The sequence below is a fragment of the Erpetoichthys calabaricus genome, chromosome 1, assembly GCF_900747795.2.
Source record: "Erpetoichthys calabaricus chromosome 1, fErpCal1.3, whole genome shotgun sequence".
Lineage (NCBI taxonomy): Eukaryota > Metazoa > Chordata > Cladistia > Polypteriformes > Polypteridae > Erpetoichthys > Erpetoichthys calabaricus.
Window position 1 is genome coordinate 120088208 of NC_041394.2, and position 13177 is coordinate 120101384.

A 13177-nucleotide genomic window follows, 5' to 3' on the forward strand; every position below is an offset into this window, starting at 1 on the left:
GTCTTTTACAAGGCTTTTGTGAAGTACAGTGGAACCTCGGTTCACGAACGTCTCTGAACACGTACAAATCGGGTTACGACCAAAAAGCGTGCCAAACTTTTGCATCTGTTCATGACCACACACTCGGTATACGAACAAGCCAGTTTCCCTTTCGGTTTGTGTGCGCCGATGATTTCCGCACGTGTTCAGTCTCTCCCTGTCCAGCGACAGAGACAGCACGAGAGAAAGAGAGAGATAGAGAGACAGACAGACACACACACACACGCGTGCGCGCGCGAGACAGAAAGACACACACACGCGCACGAGAGAGACAGACACACGCACGTGAGAAAGAGAGAGACAGACACGCGCGCGCACGAGAGAGAGAGACAGACACACACACGCATGCACGCGCGCGAGAGAGAGAGAGAGAGAGAAGACTTTTTTTCTATTGGATTTTAACCTCCACTTCACTTCTGTTTATAGTGATTGGTTCATAGCGTGCATTGTTGCAACATTACTTTTCTTTGTTGTTTATTACATTACGGATTTTTCAAATGTTCATTTTTTCCCTGTGCTTAAAACTCATTAAAAAAAGTGTTTTTAGCTAGCGGTTTGTAGCGCTATAGCGCGAACTCTTGCAATGTTAGTTTTCTCCGTTGTTCAAGGTTTTTTCAGTGTTACGTTTTTACATTTAGTTTACTATTACGCTGTGCATTCTATGGTGTAATTAACTATACTAGCCAACCCGCGGCGTAACATACGCCGCATAATTATGTATTGATGGGTGAACACTTGCTGAACGACACAGTTGTCCAAATGGGGTGGGTTTGTGGATACCACTGTGAGTGAATGAAAAAATGGACCTCTGGAGAGAGCAACATACAATTGTCCGTGACTGAAAGCGGGATCGTCTGTGACGATGGAGGCCACGCTGGTGAAAGTTACTTCGTCGGTAGGGATAAGTTTCAGCACTTGTTCATTAAGGTGTAGCGTGTCTTCGTTGTTGACGCTTAATATAGCTTGCGTACTGAGTTGTTCCGGAGTCACAGTTGAGAAACACTTTTTTAATGTCTTTTAAGCACAGGGAAAAAAATTAGCATGTGAAACATCCGTAATGTAATAAGCCACCAAGAAAAGTAACATTGCAACAATGCACGCTACGATCCGATCGCTGTAAACAGAAGTGAAAACAAAATCGAGGCCGGTGCATTCTTTAACTGCCTTGTAGCGCAATGGTAGTGCTGCTGTTTTGCAGTAAGGAGACTGTGGAAGATTTTGGGTTTGCTTCCCGGTTTCTCCCTGTGTGGATAGCGCTTTGAATACTGAAAACACCGGTATATCAATGTAATGAAGTATTATTATTCTTATGCGTCCAGCACTCTCTCTCTCCCGCGCCTGTATGCGTGTGTGTGTGTGTCGCTCGCTCTCTCTCGCTCGCTGCATGTGTTCCTGCAGGCATACCAGTAAGTGAATGAAAAGATGGAACTCTGGAGAGAGCAACATACAACTGTCCGTGACTGAAAACTGGTTTTGGCAGATACATGCACATCTTTTTGAAAGTTTGGCCCTGTGCCTTATCAATTGTCATCGCAAAGGCCAATCTAACAGGAAATTGTCTTCGTGTTAAAGTAAAAGGCAAATTATCCACGACAAACTGTTTTACACGCTGCATACCATGCCGCATAATCACGCCGCTTTTTTAATGTTTTTTAAGCAGAGGGAAAAAATTAACATTTGCAAAATCCGTAACGCCGCTTTCAGTAAGTTCAATGTACACGCGTTTAATTTGTCAGCCACTTTTTGCCAGCAGTCTTTTCTGGTTTGGGCTGCTTTTGCAGTGTTACCGCTTGTGCATATTAAATCTTGAAATCCTTCGAGTAACTAATTAACTAACACCCACCCAGCTTGTGAGAAAAAAATGTGCCCGTTAATTCATCATTTTGTTGCAGCCTATCAAAGACTTGCTGATCATGTTTTCTAGACTCAATATACAGTGGAACCTCGGTTCACAACCATAATTCGTTCCAAACCTCTGGTCGTAAACCGATTTGGTCGTGAACCGAAGCAATTTCCCCCATAGGATTGCATGTAAATACAATTAATCCATTCCAGACCATACGAACTGTATGTAAATATATTTTTTTAAAGATTTTTAAGCACAAATATAGTTAATTATTACACCATAGAATGCACAGTGTAATAGTAAAAACATTGAATAACACTGGCATAAACACCCAGGCTCCCTGCTCAGCTGCATGGCATGTGCAGTGCATGCGCAGGCTCTCTCTCTCAGCAGCACGCGAGCCTCCCCAGCCCCCCCCCCCTCTCTCAGCAGCACATGAGACCCCCCCCCCTCTCTCTCTCTCTCAGCAGCACGTGAGCCTCCCCAGCCCCCCCCTCTCTCTCAGCAGCACGCAGCCTCCCCAGCCCCCCTCTCTCTCTCTCAGCAGCACGCGAGCCTCCCCACCCCCCCCCTCTCTCAGCAGCACACGAGCCTCCCCAGCCCCCCCCTCTCTCTCTCTCAGCAGTACGCAGCCTCCCCAGCCCCCCCTCTCTCTCAGCAGCACCCGAGCCTCCCCAGCCCCTCCCTCTCCCTCTCTCAGCAGCACGCAAGCCTCCCCAGCCCCCCCTCCCTCTCTCTCTCAGCAGCACGCAAGCCTCCCCAGCCCCCCTCTCCCTCTCTCTCTCAGCAGCACACGAGCCCCCTCCCCCTCTCTCAGCAGCACTCGAGCCTCCCCAGCCCCCCCTCCGTCTCAGCAGCACGTGAGCCTCCCCAGCCCCTCCCTCTCTCAGCAGCATGCGAGCCTCCCCAGCCCCCCCCTCTCTCTCTCTCTCAGCAGCACGCAAGCCTCCCCAGCACCCCCCCCTCCCTCTCTCTCTCTCTCAGCAGCACGCGAGCCCCCTCCCCCTCTGTCTCTCAGAAGCACGCGAGCCCTCTCTCTCTCTCAGCAGCACGGGAGCCCCTACCCCCTCTGTCTCTCTGCTTCGGGCATTTCTCCCCTGTGTAGTGTGTGAGCGAGCCAGCGAGTGAGGAGAGAGAGAGAGAGCAAGCCAGTACGTTACAGTGAGCGAGAGCAGGCTCGAAGGCAATGTGTTCCTGTGGTATAGCGGGTCCATAGTTCCCCTTCAAAAGGCCATTTTTAATCAGGCGACTGACAGTAGTGGAGTTAGGCACAGAGAAGGTCAGCTGCAGAGAGCGTCTCGACTGTTGCAGGGCCTGAAGCAGGTGAGACGCTAATGAAAAAGAGGCACAGGGCTTATTGGTTTTTAAAGACTGCTTCCTTCATTGTGTTTTAACTTCAGTTTTAAAGGATTGCGCGGCTCTCTCTTGCGCTGCCTGTGTGTGCCTCTGTCTCTCTCTGGCGCTGCCTCTGTGTGTGTGTGTGTGTGTGTGTGTGCGCGCCCCTCTGTCTCTCTGGCGCTGCCTGTGTGTGCGTGGCTCTCTCTATCGCGCTGCCTGTGTGTGCCTCTGTCTCTCTCTGGCGCTGCCTCTGTGTGAACCAAGGTTCCACGGAGGTTGACTAATGAAAAGTCAACGTGGCTCAGAGCTGCAAGTGTACTGTGGCACAGACAAACAGAAATGACGGCATGTTTCCCTTGGCGTCGCGTCCAAGTTGGTGGGCATGGCTCTGTGATTCTTTCGTCGTATCCAATGGTCTAAGAGTTGGTGGGCGTGGCTCCTTCCTGCGTGCGCCATTGGCGTCTTACTTGTCGGCGGTTTAGTGAATCCACGACCCTTCCGGCGTGCTTTCCATGGTCGGCTACTTGTCTTCTGGCTTAGTGAATTATATATATAGATTTGTGCTTAAAAATCTTAAAAAAAAAACATTTACATACAGTTCGTACAGTCTGGAACGGATTAAGTGTATTTACATACAATCCTATGGGGGAAATTACTTCGGGTTACGAAGTTTTGGAACGAATTGCGGTTGTGACCTGAGGTTCCACTGTATTGTGTATTTCACCATTTATTTTATTTCATACAAAAATACATATGGTAAAATTATAAAAAAAAAAATTCCATTACATTTTGTGTAAAAGCTGCATTAAATTTTTGGGATACTTAACTTTAGCTTCATTAACCCATATCTTAGAACCAGAAGTTTATTGAAAAAATGCTGTGACAGCCCTCAGATGTGAAATGGGCAAATAATACATGTCAATAATGTGGAATGCTTGTATGTAAAGTATGGGAAATAATTAATGCTTCACTGAAGTATTTAAAGAAAAAGATGAAAAACAACATGAATGTCAATTTGAAGAAAAAAAAAACTTGTTACCTAAATCCACCATAAGAAGGCGTCCAAGTGCTGTGTAAAACGTTGTCCGACATCTCATGTCGCTAAGATTTGACTGGTTATTAATACCCAGAAATGAAAAATGCTCACTCTGCCAAGAAACAGGGAAAGAAATGTTATGTGTTGAAAGTCACTTTCCTTTTACCATTTAACGAAGATTTCAAAATAAGATATTCCTTTGAGTTGAATGGATTTAACATAACTTGCCTTTTAAGCAAAGATAACTACATGTAAAAACATTAATCAACTCTGGACTCCAGTTTTTCTCAGAAACACTACACCAAGCATTCACACTTAATTATAATATGTCAATACAGATTTGCCTAACACAGACATCCTTGAGATGGGGTGGAATGGAACTTGTGTATCACATACCTTAAATGGCTATATGTACCTAGTTTATTTCATTAATGAAAAAATATTATAAAAAATACATCTGAAACATTAAAATGTCAATATATTGTGAAAACCAAAATTAAATAGTTACTTACAGTGTGGTTATTGAGCATGAACTGGACTGCACTGAGTTTCACCAGCTTTCTAACACTGCTATATGTGCAGAAAGTTAAGGTAACAGTTTAAAATTAGTATTAAAAGAATGAGAAAAATGGAACAGCCAGGATAAATAAAATGATTCAATTAATCAGAATTACATACATGCCTTACTTAATAAATTCACAATTAAACCAGTTACTGTGAGAGTTTAGTTGAAAAGATTAACTCAAAATTGTTTGATTTGCCTACCATGGCACAGCATCAAGTTAAATGCAAAAAAATGATGTCACCCACTCTGGAAAATACATTTTTTTCTTAATATACAGTGCCTCAAAAGAGTACTCCATTCCAAAGGAAATGTTCATATTTTACTGTCTATGATTTTGAATATGAAATAGATCAAACTAGGATGCAATTCCTCAGTGATCTGCAAGCTTTATACCATTTACTAGATCAAATGGAAGATGCCAATAACTATTAATAGTTTACATTAAATGTAAAATTTAAATTGTTAGATTAAAAAGCATTTAACTGTTTTGTAATTTTAAACCAATAGTTGCCCCGACACAGTATATATAAAACAAAATGTCATTTGTAAATGAATGCTAGCGGTGGAGGAATTTACTAGACAATTAAAAACTACATTGTAAAGATAACACACAAAACAAAAATTCCTTTTGTAAAGCCTTAAAATACAAGGCATTAAGATTCTAAATACAGTCATATGAAAAAGTTTGGGAACCCCTCTCAGCCTGCATAATAATTTACTCTACTTTCAACAAAAAAGATAACAATGGTATGTCTTTCATTTCCTAGGAACATCTGAGTACTGGGGTGTTTTCTGAACAAAGATTTTTAGTGAAGTAGTATGAAATTAAATCAAATGTGAAAAACTGGCTGTGCAAAAATTTGAGTACCCTTGTAATTTTGCTGATTTGAATGCATGTAACTGCTCAATATTGATTACTTGCAACACCATATTGGTTGGATTTGCTCGTTAAGCCTTGAACTTCATAGACAGGTGTGTCCAATCATAAGAAAAGGTATTTAAGGTGGTCAATTGCAAGTTGTGCTTCCCTTTGACTCTCCTCTGAAGAGTGATGGCATGGGATCCTCAAAGCAACTCTCAAAAGATCTGAAAACAAAGGTTGTTCAGTATCATGGTTTAGGGGAAGGCTACAAAAAGCTATCTCAGAGGTTTAAACTGTCACTTTCAACTGTAAGAAATGTAATCAGGAAATGGAAATCCACAGGCACAGTTGCTGTTAAACCCAGGTCTGGCAGGCCAAGAAAAATACAGGAGTGGCATATGCGCAGGATTGTGAGAATGGTTACAGACAACCCACAGATCACCTCCAAAGACCTGCAAGAACATCTTGCTGCAGATGGTGTATCTGTACATCACTCTACAATTCAGTACAATTTGCACAAAGAACATCTGTATGGCAGGGTGATGAGAAAGAAGCCCTTTCTGCACTCATGCCACAAACACAGTCGCTTGTTGTATACAAATGCTTATTTAGACAAGCCAGATTCATTTTGGAACAAAGTGCTTTGGACTGATGTGACAAAAATTGAGTTATTTGGTCATAACAAAAAGCACTTTGCATGGCAGAAGAAGAACACCGCATTTCAAGAAAAACACCTACTACTTACTGTCAAATTTGCTGGAGGTTCCATTATGCTGTGGGGCTGTGAGGCTAGTTCAGGGACTAGGACTCGTTAAAGTTGAGGGTCAGATGAATTCAACCCAACATCAACAAATTCTTCAGGATAATGTTCAAGCATCAGTCACAAAGTTAAAGTTACACAGGGGTTGGATATTCCAACAAGACAATGTCCCAAAACACAGTTGGAAATCTACAAAGGCATTCATGCAGAAGAAGAAGTACAATGTTCTGGAATGGCCATCACAGTCCCCTTACTTGAATATCATCGAAAATCTATGGGATGATTTGAAGCAGGCTGTCCATGCTTGGCAGCCATCAAAATTTAACTGAACTGGAGAGATTTTATATGAAAGAATGGTCAAAAATACCTCCATCCAGAATCCAGACACTCATCAAAGGCTATAGGAGGTGTCTAAAGGCTGTTATATTTGCAAAAGGAGGCTCAACTAATTATTGATGTAAAACCTCTATTGGGGTACCCAAATTTATGCACCTGTCTAATTTTATGATGATGCATATTGCATATTTTCTGTTAATCCAATAAACTTAATGTCACTGCTAAAATACTATTGTTTCCATAAGGCATGTCATATATTTAAAGGAAGTTGCTACTTTGAAAGCTCAGCCAATGATAAACAAAAATCCAAAGAATTAAGAGGGGTTCCCAAACTTTTTCATATGACTGTATTTAAAAAAATTGCATTTCATACAAAACTCCATGTTGATTGAACTGAACAGAACAAAAATGATTAGTTTAAAAAACAAATAAATAAATAAAATAAAATATATTCCATTCAAAATTCCATCCTTTTCAAAAATAATTAAGCTCTTTAGTAGTTAACTGATATTGTTATGATGATCTAGTATAAGCATCATATATTTTAATACTGTATGGAGAAATCATGCAAAGAGAAAATGTTTAATGCGGATATTCTAAATATTTCAAAAGTACCATTAACATCTGAAGCACAATAATTTAAAAGGCAAATGGTTTTATACAGAATTAAGAGTACAATCTGGGAAAAAACTGATAGCTTTTCCTCTTTTCAACAAATTTACTATTTAGAACTTCAAGATAAAAAAAATATTATTATTAAAGGATATCCAATGGAGAGATCATTAAGAAGCTGTAATGTCTTTGATGTGATTGGTTCACACCTTCCCCAGTACTTTAAATTGGTAATTCTTAAAGAGCATAAAAAAGACAAAAAACTTTTTAGTCATTCATTTATGTCAAAACACAACTAACAAAAAAACATTAATCAAGCTTCTAACAAAAATACATATTTAAATCAGTGACAAGTTTGGCTGCTTTAATGTGTTTACTCATTGCATCATAGGTGTTGGTGGATCTTAACTCTGAACTGCTAAAGCAATGTCACTTTATTGATGCTTAATTAAATCTGCGGATAAATGCAAAGGCTAATAGAGTAAGCTCAGGTAACAGTTATGCTTCAGGATGCTCCTAGCCATTCAGCATGGAACATTTTGGAATATTATACAGCTGACAAAGACCATTCACAAACAGGTAAACTGCTGTCACTAAAAGGAGCACTTGTCTTTTCACTACATTATTATACTCTATAGTATTGATAGTTGCTCGACATGCATTACAAAAATTACAATATCTGCCAACAAAAACTCCAATATCACTATACCTTAACACCAGCCAGTACTGTTGATAGTAGGCAGTCTGGTTCCATATACATACAGTATGGTGTTCTCATTATATCCTAAAAAATGCTTTTGGCTGACAGGAGCAGGTCTTAACAGATTTGTCTTTTCTGTCATACTGTACCTCAAGGTATGCAAACAGTTGTGATATTCTTATAAGACTCATTAAGGACTACAGTAATCCCTCGCGGCTTCACTCTATCGCGGATTTTATATGTAAGCATATTTAAATATACATCGCAGATTTTTTGCTGGTTCGCGGATTTCTGAGGACAATGGGTCTTTTAATTTCTGGTACATGCTTCCTCAGTTGGTTTGCCCAGTTGATTTCATACAAGGGACGCTATTGGCAGATGGCCGAGAAGCTACCCAATCAGAGCATGTATTACATATTAAATAAAACTCCTCAAATATATTGTGAGCACAGGGGCTGTTCGCACCCCTAGAAGATATGGCCGCTCCTCAAAAAACACTGAGAGATTACCTTCACATTGCTCTCTTCCTTGCTGGGCTTAAATGTGGCTGTTTTGTCAAGCGATATGCTTCCTGCATGGTGCTTCGCATACTTAAAAGCTTGAATGGCACATATTGATTTTTAATTGTTTGTTTTTCTCTGTCTCTCTCATGGTGTGAGCAGGGGGGGGCTGTTCGCACCACTGGACGATACGGACGCTCCTCTAAAAAAATGCTGAAAGGCTACCTTTATATTGCTCCCTTCCTAGCAGCTGCGTTGTCCGGCGGTGCTTCGCATACTTAAAAGCCCAAACAGCCCTACTGATTTCTGATTGTTTGCTTTTTTCTCTCTATCTCTCTGACATTATCTGCTCCTGATGCGCACTCCTTTGAAGAGGAAGATATGTTTGCATTCTTTTAATTGTGAGACGGAACTGTCATCTCTGTCTTATTATGGAGCACAGTTTAAACTTTTGAAAAAGAGACAAATGTTTGTTTGCAGTGTTTGAATAAAGTTCCTGTCTCTCTACAACCTCCTGTGTTCATGTGCAAATCTGTGACCCAAGCATGACAATATAAAAATAACCATATAAACATATGGTTTCTACTTCACGGATTTTCACCTTTCGTGGGGGGGTCTAGAACGCAACCCCCGCGATAGAGGAGGGATTACTGTACTGATGTAAGCAGTATTTAACTAATTAAACCATTTTTTTCCTACTTAAGTAAGGCAAGCACTGCTAACACATTCTGATAAAACTAAATTGTATTTCTGTTACTGTACGTGACAAATGGATATCATTCAATAAAATAACACCAGGATAACACAGGAAAGATTAAGGGTAAAAGCCAAGCAAGTGTATAAGGAGGTTGGGGCTGATGGGAAAGCTCATCTTACAGTATGAGTGCAACTCTACACATACAGTAAGCAGATAAATCAAAGACAATACTTGGGTGGATGGCTATGCACAAGTAGTGGGTGTCATGCAAGCACATATGCAGGGAACAAAAGCAAGAAAGAAAGTGGCACATTTGAAGTACTCATACATAATTGCTATTAGAAGCTAGACAGCAGGTCAGTTAGTATGAGCCTGGGGCCTTGGAACCTGGGAAACCTCTACCATGGCAGAGTGAGGCCAAGGAGGGCTTGGTTAAAAGGCAAATATATATTGTGATCTATAAGGAATAGCACATGGCCTTAAGTGAGAAGAACTAGGACCATGCTTTTCCTTTTAAGGGTATGGTCAAAAGGACATGAATAAGTCTAGTCATTAACATCCAGATCATTAAGGGGCAGCACAGAGTTCTTGACAATGCTGTCTTTTTAACTAATGCAGACTAGAAGGCGCAACAGAGACTTGGCTTTTTAATGGCCACAAGGTGCTAAGAAGTGCAATAGATGTTTTATGACCTACAAACAAATATGAAACTGAGAATAAATCCCTGGTCTAAAAAGGGACAGAAAGTTATATGAATTTTCATCACAACTACAGAGAAAAAAAATATTACATACATTTTGCCAATGAACACGCTCAGCACCATTGTTTCATCATTTAGTCCTAAAACTTCAGACAAACGTCGATACAGCTGCCGAATAGAAATACAACAATTAAAACATCAAAGTAATAACAGATTTTTAAAAAATGTCTATTAAATGGATAGGGTCTGCAACATTTGACCCTAAAGTGCTATGTTTCGGTCTAAATATTCCACAAATGTTTATGACGGCTTTCTCTGCTGCATTTGGTGAAAATAATATGATTAAAGCATTATTCATTTAATTTGAACGTACAATGGCATGCAAAAGTATTAAATCCCCTTGAAAGTCCTCAATTTTCTGCATGGCAAAATATTTGTACACATATTTGTCCATGTATTTTAATGTGAACTCTGATGCAATAACAATATATTTCCAAAGTCAAAATAAACCATTCTCTGTAGATATTTAACTGAAGAAGAAAAACTCAAAAGTTAGTGTTTTTCTTAAGTATTTAAACCACTCTGCTTTGGAAGATCCAGGTTTACACAAATGACAAATTAATCACAAATGTCATAAAGGTAACAGCTATTTGACCATAACTAAACACAATTAGGTACTACTTGTGAGCTCTTTATATCACACTGGATATGAAAAGCACCCTTTCTAAGGGCCATAGTCTTAGTTGGATAATCACTGCAAAAATGGGGACAAAAGGAGCATTTTGCTGATATGAGAAACAAAGTCACTGAAATACACAAGGCAGGAAATAGCTACAAAAAAATACCGAAGGATATGAAATGTCCTGTTAAGCACTGTTGGATCAATCATTAGAAAATGAAAGGTTCATCACAGTACCCAGACTTATACAACAGGCTGTTCCTCAAAGCTAAACATCAGTCAAGATGTTGACTGGTGAGAGAGGCTACTAAAATCCAACCATCACTCTCAGAAGTCTGCAGTGCTCTCTGGCTGAAACTGGAGTGAGGATGCATGGGTCCACAATTTCAAGAACTCTTCATAAAACAGGCCTCTATGGGAGGGTAGCAAGAAAGAACCCATTTCTTAAGAGGGTCCACATAAAAGCACATATAACATTTGCTGCAAAGCTCGAGAAAGACAGAGTTAAGATGTGAGAGGAGGTTTTATGGTCAAATGAGACAAATACAATTTTTTGGCCAGACTTCAAAGATGTATGGGTGATGTAAAACTAAAACTGCCCAAGCCTCAAGAAACACCATCCTACAGTGAAATATGGTGGTAGCAGCATTGTCCTATGGGGATGCTTTTCATGTACTGAAACTGGGAATCTTGTCAGAGTTGAAGGGACAGTGGATGGACACAATTACTGGCCGATACTGAAGGAGAACTTGTTCCACTTTGCTATGAACCTACAGCTTGGAAGAAGATTCATCTTCCAACATGGCAATGTCCCTAAGCATAAGGCCAGAGCGACACTAGAATGGCCCAAAAACAGAAAGATGAATGTTTTGGAATGGCCAAGCCAAAGCCATAATTTAAACACTATTGATAATCTGTGGCACTATTTAAAAACTACTGTCTACAGGCACCATCCCACCAACCTAGAGGATCTCTATAAAATCTGGCAGGAATAATGGGGAAGAATAACTGCGGAAAAATGTGCAAAACTGGTACATACTTACCCCCAAAAGAATTAAGGTATCAAAAGGGCTCCCAACAAAATAATAAGGTGTAGTGCTTGAATGCCTATGCAAACACTAACTTTTAAATTTTTCTTCTACAGTTAAATATCTTCAGAAAATAGTTTATTTTGACTTTGGAAATATATTGTTATAGCATAAGAGTTCACATTAAAAATACTGAAAGGATAATGTTGTGTGCAAATCTTTTGTTATGCAGAAAATTATGAGGACTTTCAAGGAGACTGAATACTTTTGCACGCCACTGCATGTTTCAGACCAACAATATTACTAATAAAGCCAGTGTTAAAACATTATTTTATTTGTTTCCAGGAGATGATGGAACACTAATCCATTCAGCAATTTTCTCATACTGCTCAATACAGCCACATGTTTGCCACAGGTAACAGCACTGGGAAAAAGTATGTCATACTCAAATTTAGGCACTTAATAGGCTTAAGACCTCAAAAGACAAAATAGGAATAAAATAGGTTTCTGAAGAAGAGACTAAAACATGCAACATATCTGTAGTGTACTTCATATGGGAGAAAGTGAAGAATTACCTTCGAGGACTTTTGAACCTGGTCACCAATATATATTTTCCGAAACTGCTCAAAAAAGCTCAGCATGGCCAGTTCTAGTTTTTCATTCCCAGCCTGAGCGAGGCGAGAGTCTGTCAGATTCATCAACTGAAGAACCCTGAATAGCAAATGAACTTCAGTATTAATATTTAAATAAATAAATATATAAATAAATAATCATCCTGGACTTTTTTCTGACATAATTAAAATCCTTACCTACAGACTAGCTCTCCATCCATGGCATCTTGTTCATCCGTGCTTGCAAATGACACTCTCCCACCAATTACAGCACCAATTATGTATACAAGCCATGTTAATCTCCCTGTTTAAATTTCAAGACATTAAACAAAGATTATTCAATTTAGAGTGCCTATTATATTCGCAATGCTTATATAAATATGACAACACGCTAACAATAACAAGATAAATAAAGGCAAATATTTTCAAATGTACCTTTGATAATAACAAATATTTTACAGAGTAATTTTAAAAGTATATAGTTATCATAATCCAGCTAACTCTCACAAAACAAAAATGATAGTTTTTCAGAAGATTACCTGAAGTAACCTATCTGCTACCATGCTCACCAAGACTACTTTAATCTGCTTGCAAGTTTTTACAAAATAAAAATGAGGGTTACACTTTATATTATTCTTTGTGATATAAACACTCTTATAATTGACTCATAAATCTTCACAAATTACAGTTTACAGCTATAATACAGTTATCGCAAATATACCAGCTATAATATAAATGTAATATACTGTATATATACATTGCAAAAAGTGAGGCAATATAATTAGATACAACATATGACCAAAAGTCTTTGGACAATTGACCACCACACTTGTATGACATTGTTGGACATGCTATTCCAAACCCCTGG

The 13177-nt window shown here is 39.5% G+C and overlaps 1 protein-coding gene across 1 annotated transcript in view; it reads right to left on the bottom strand.

The window, feature by feature from the left end:
• xpo7 (exportin 7) overlaps positions 1-13177 on the bottom strand; it is a 249926-nt gene that overhangs the window by 37508 nt on the left and 199241 nt on the right. The window contains 6 exon segments of the mRNA XM_051933382.1: positions 4263-4371; positions 4772-4835; positions 7550-7630; positions 10086-10159; positions 12274-12409; positions 12508-12613. Coding sequence (XP_051789342.1) covers positions 4263-4371; positions 4772-4835; positions 7550-7630; positions 10086-10159; positions 12274-12409; positions 12508-12613 — 570 coding nt within the window.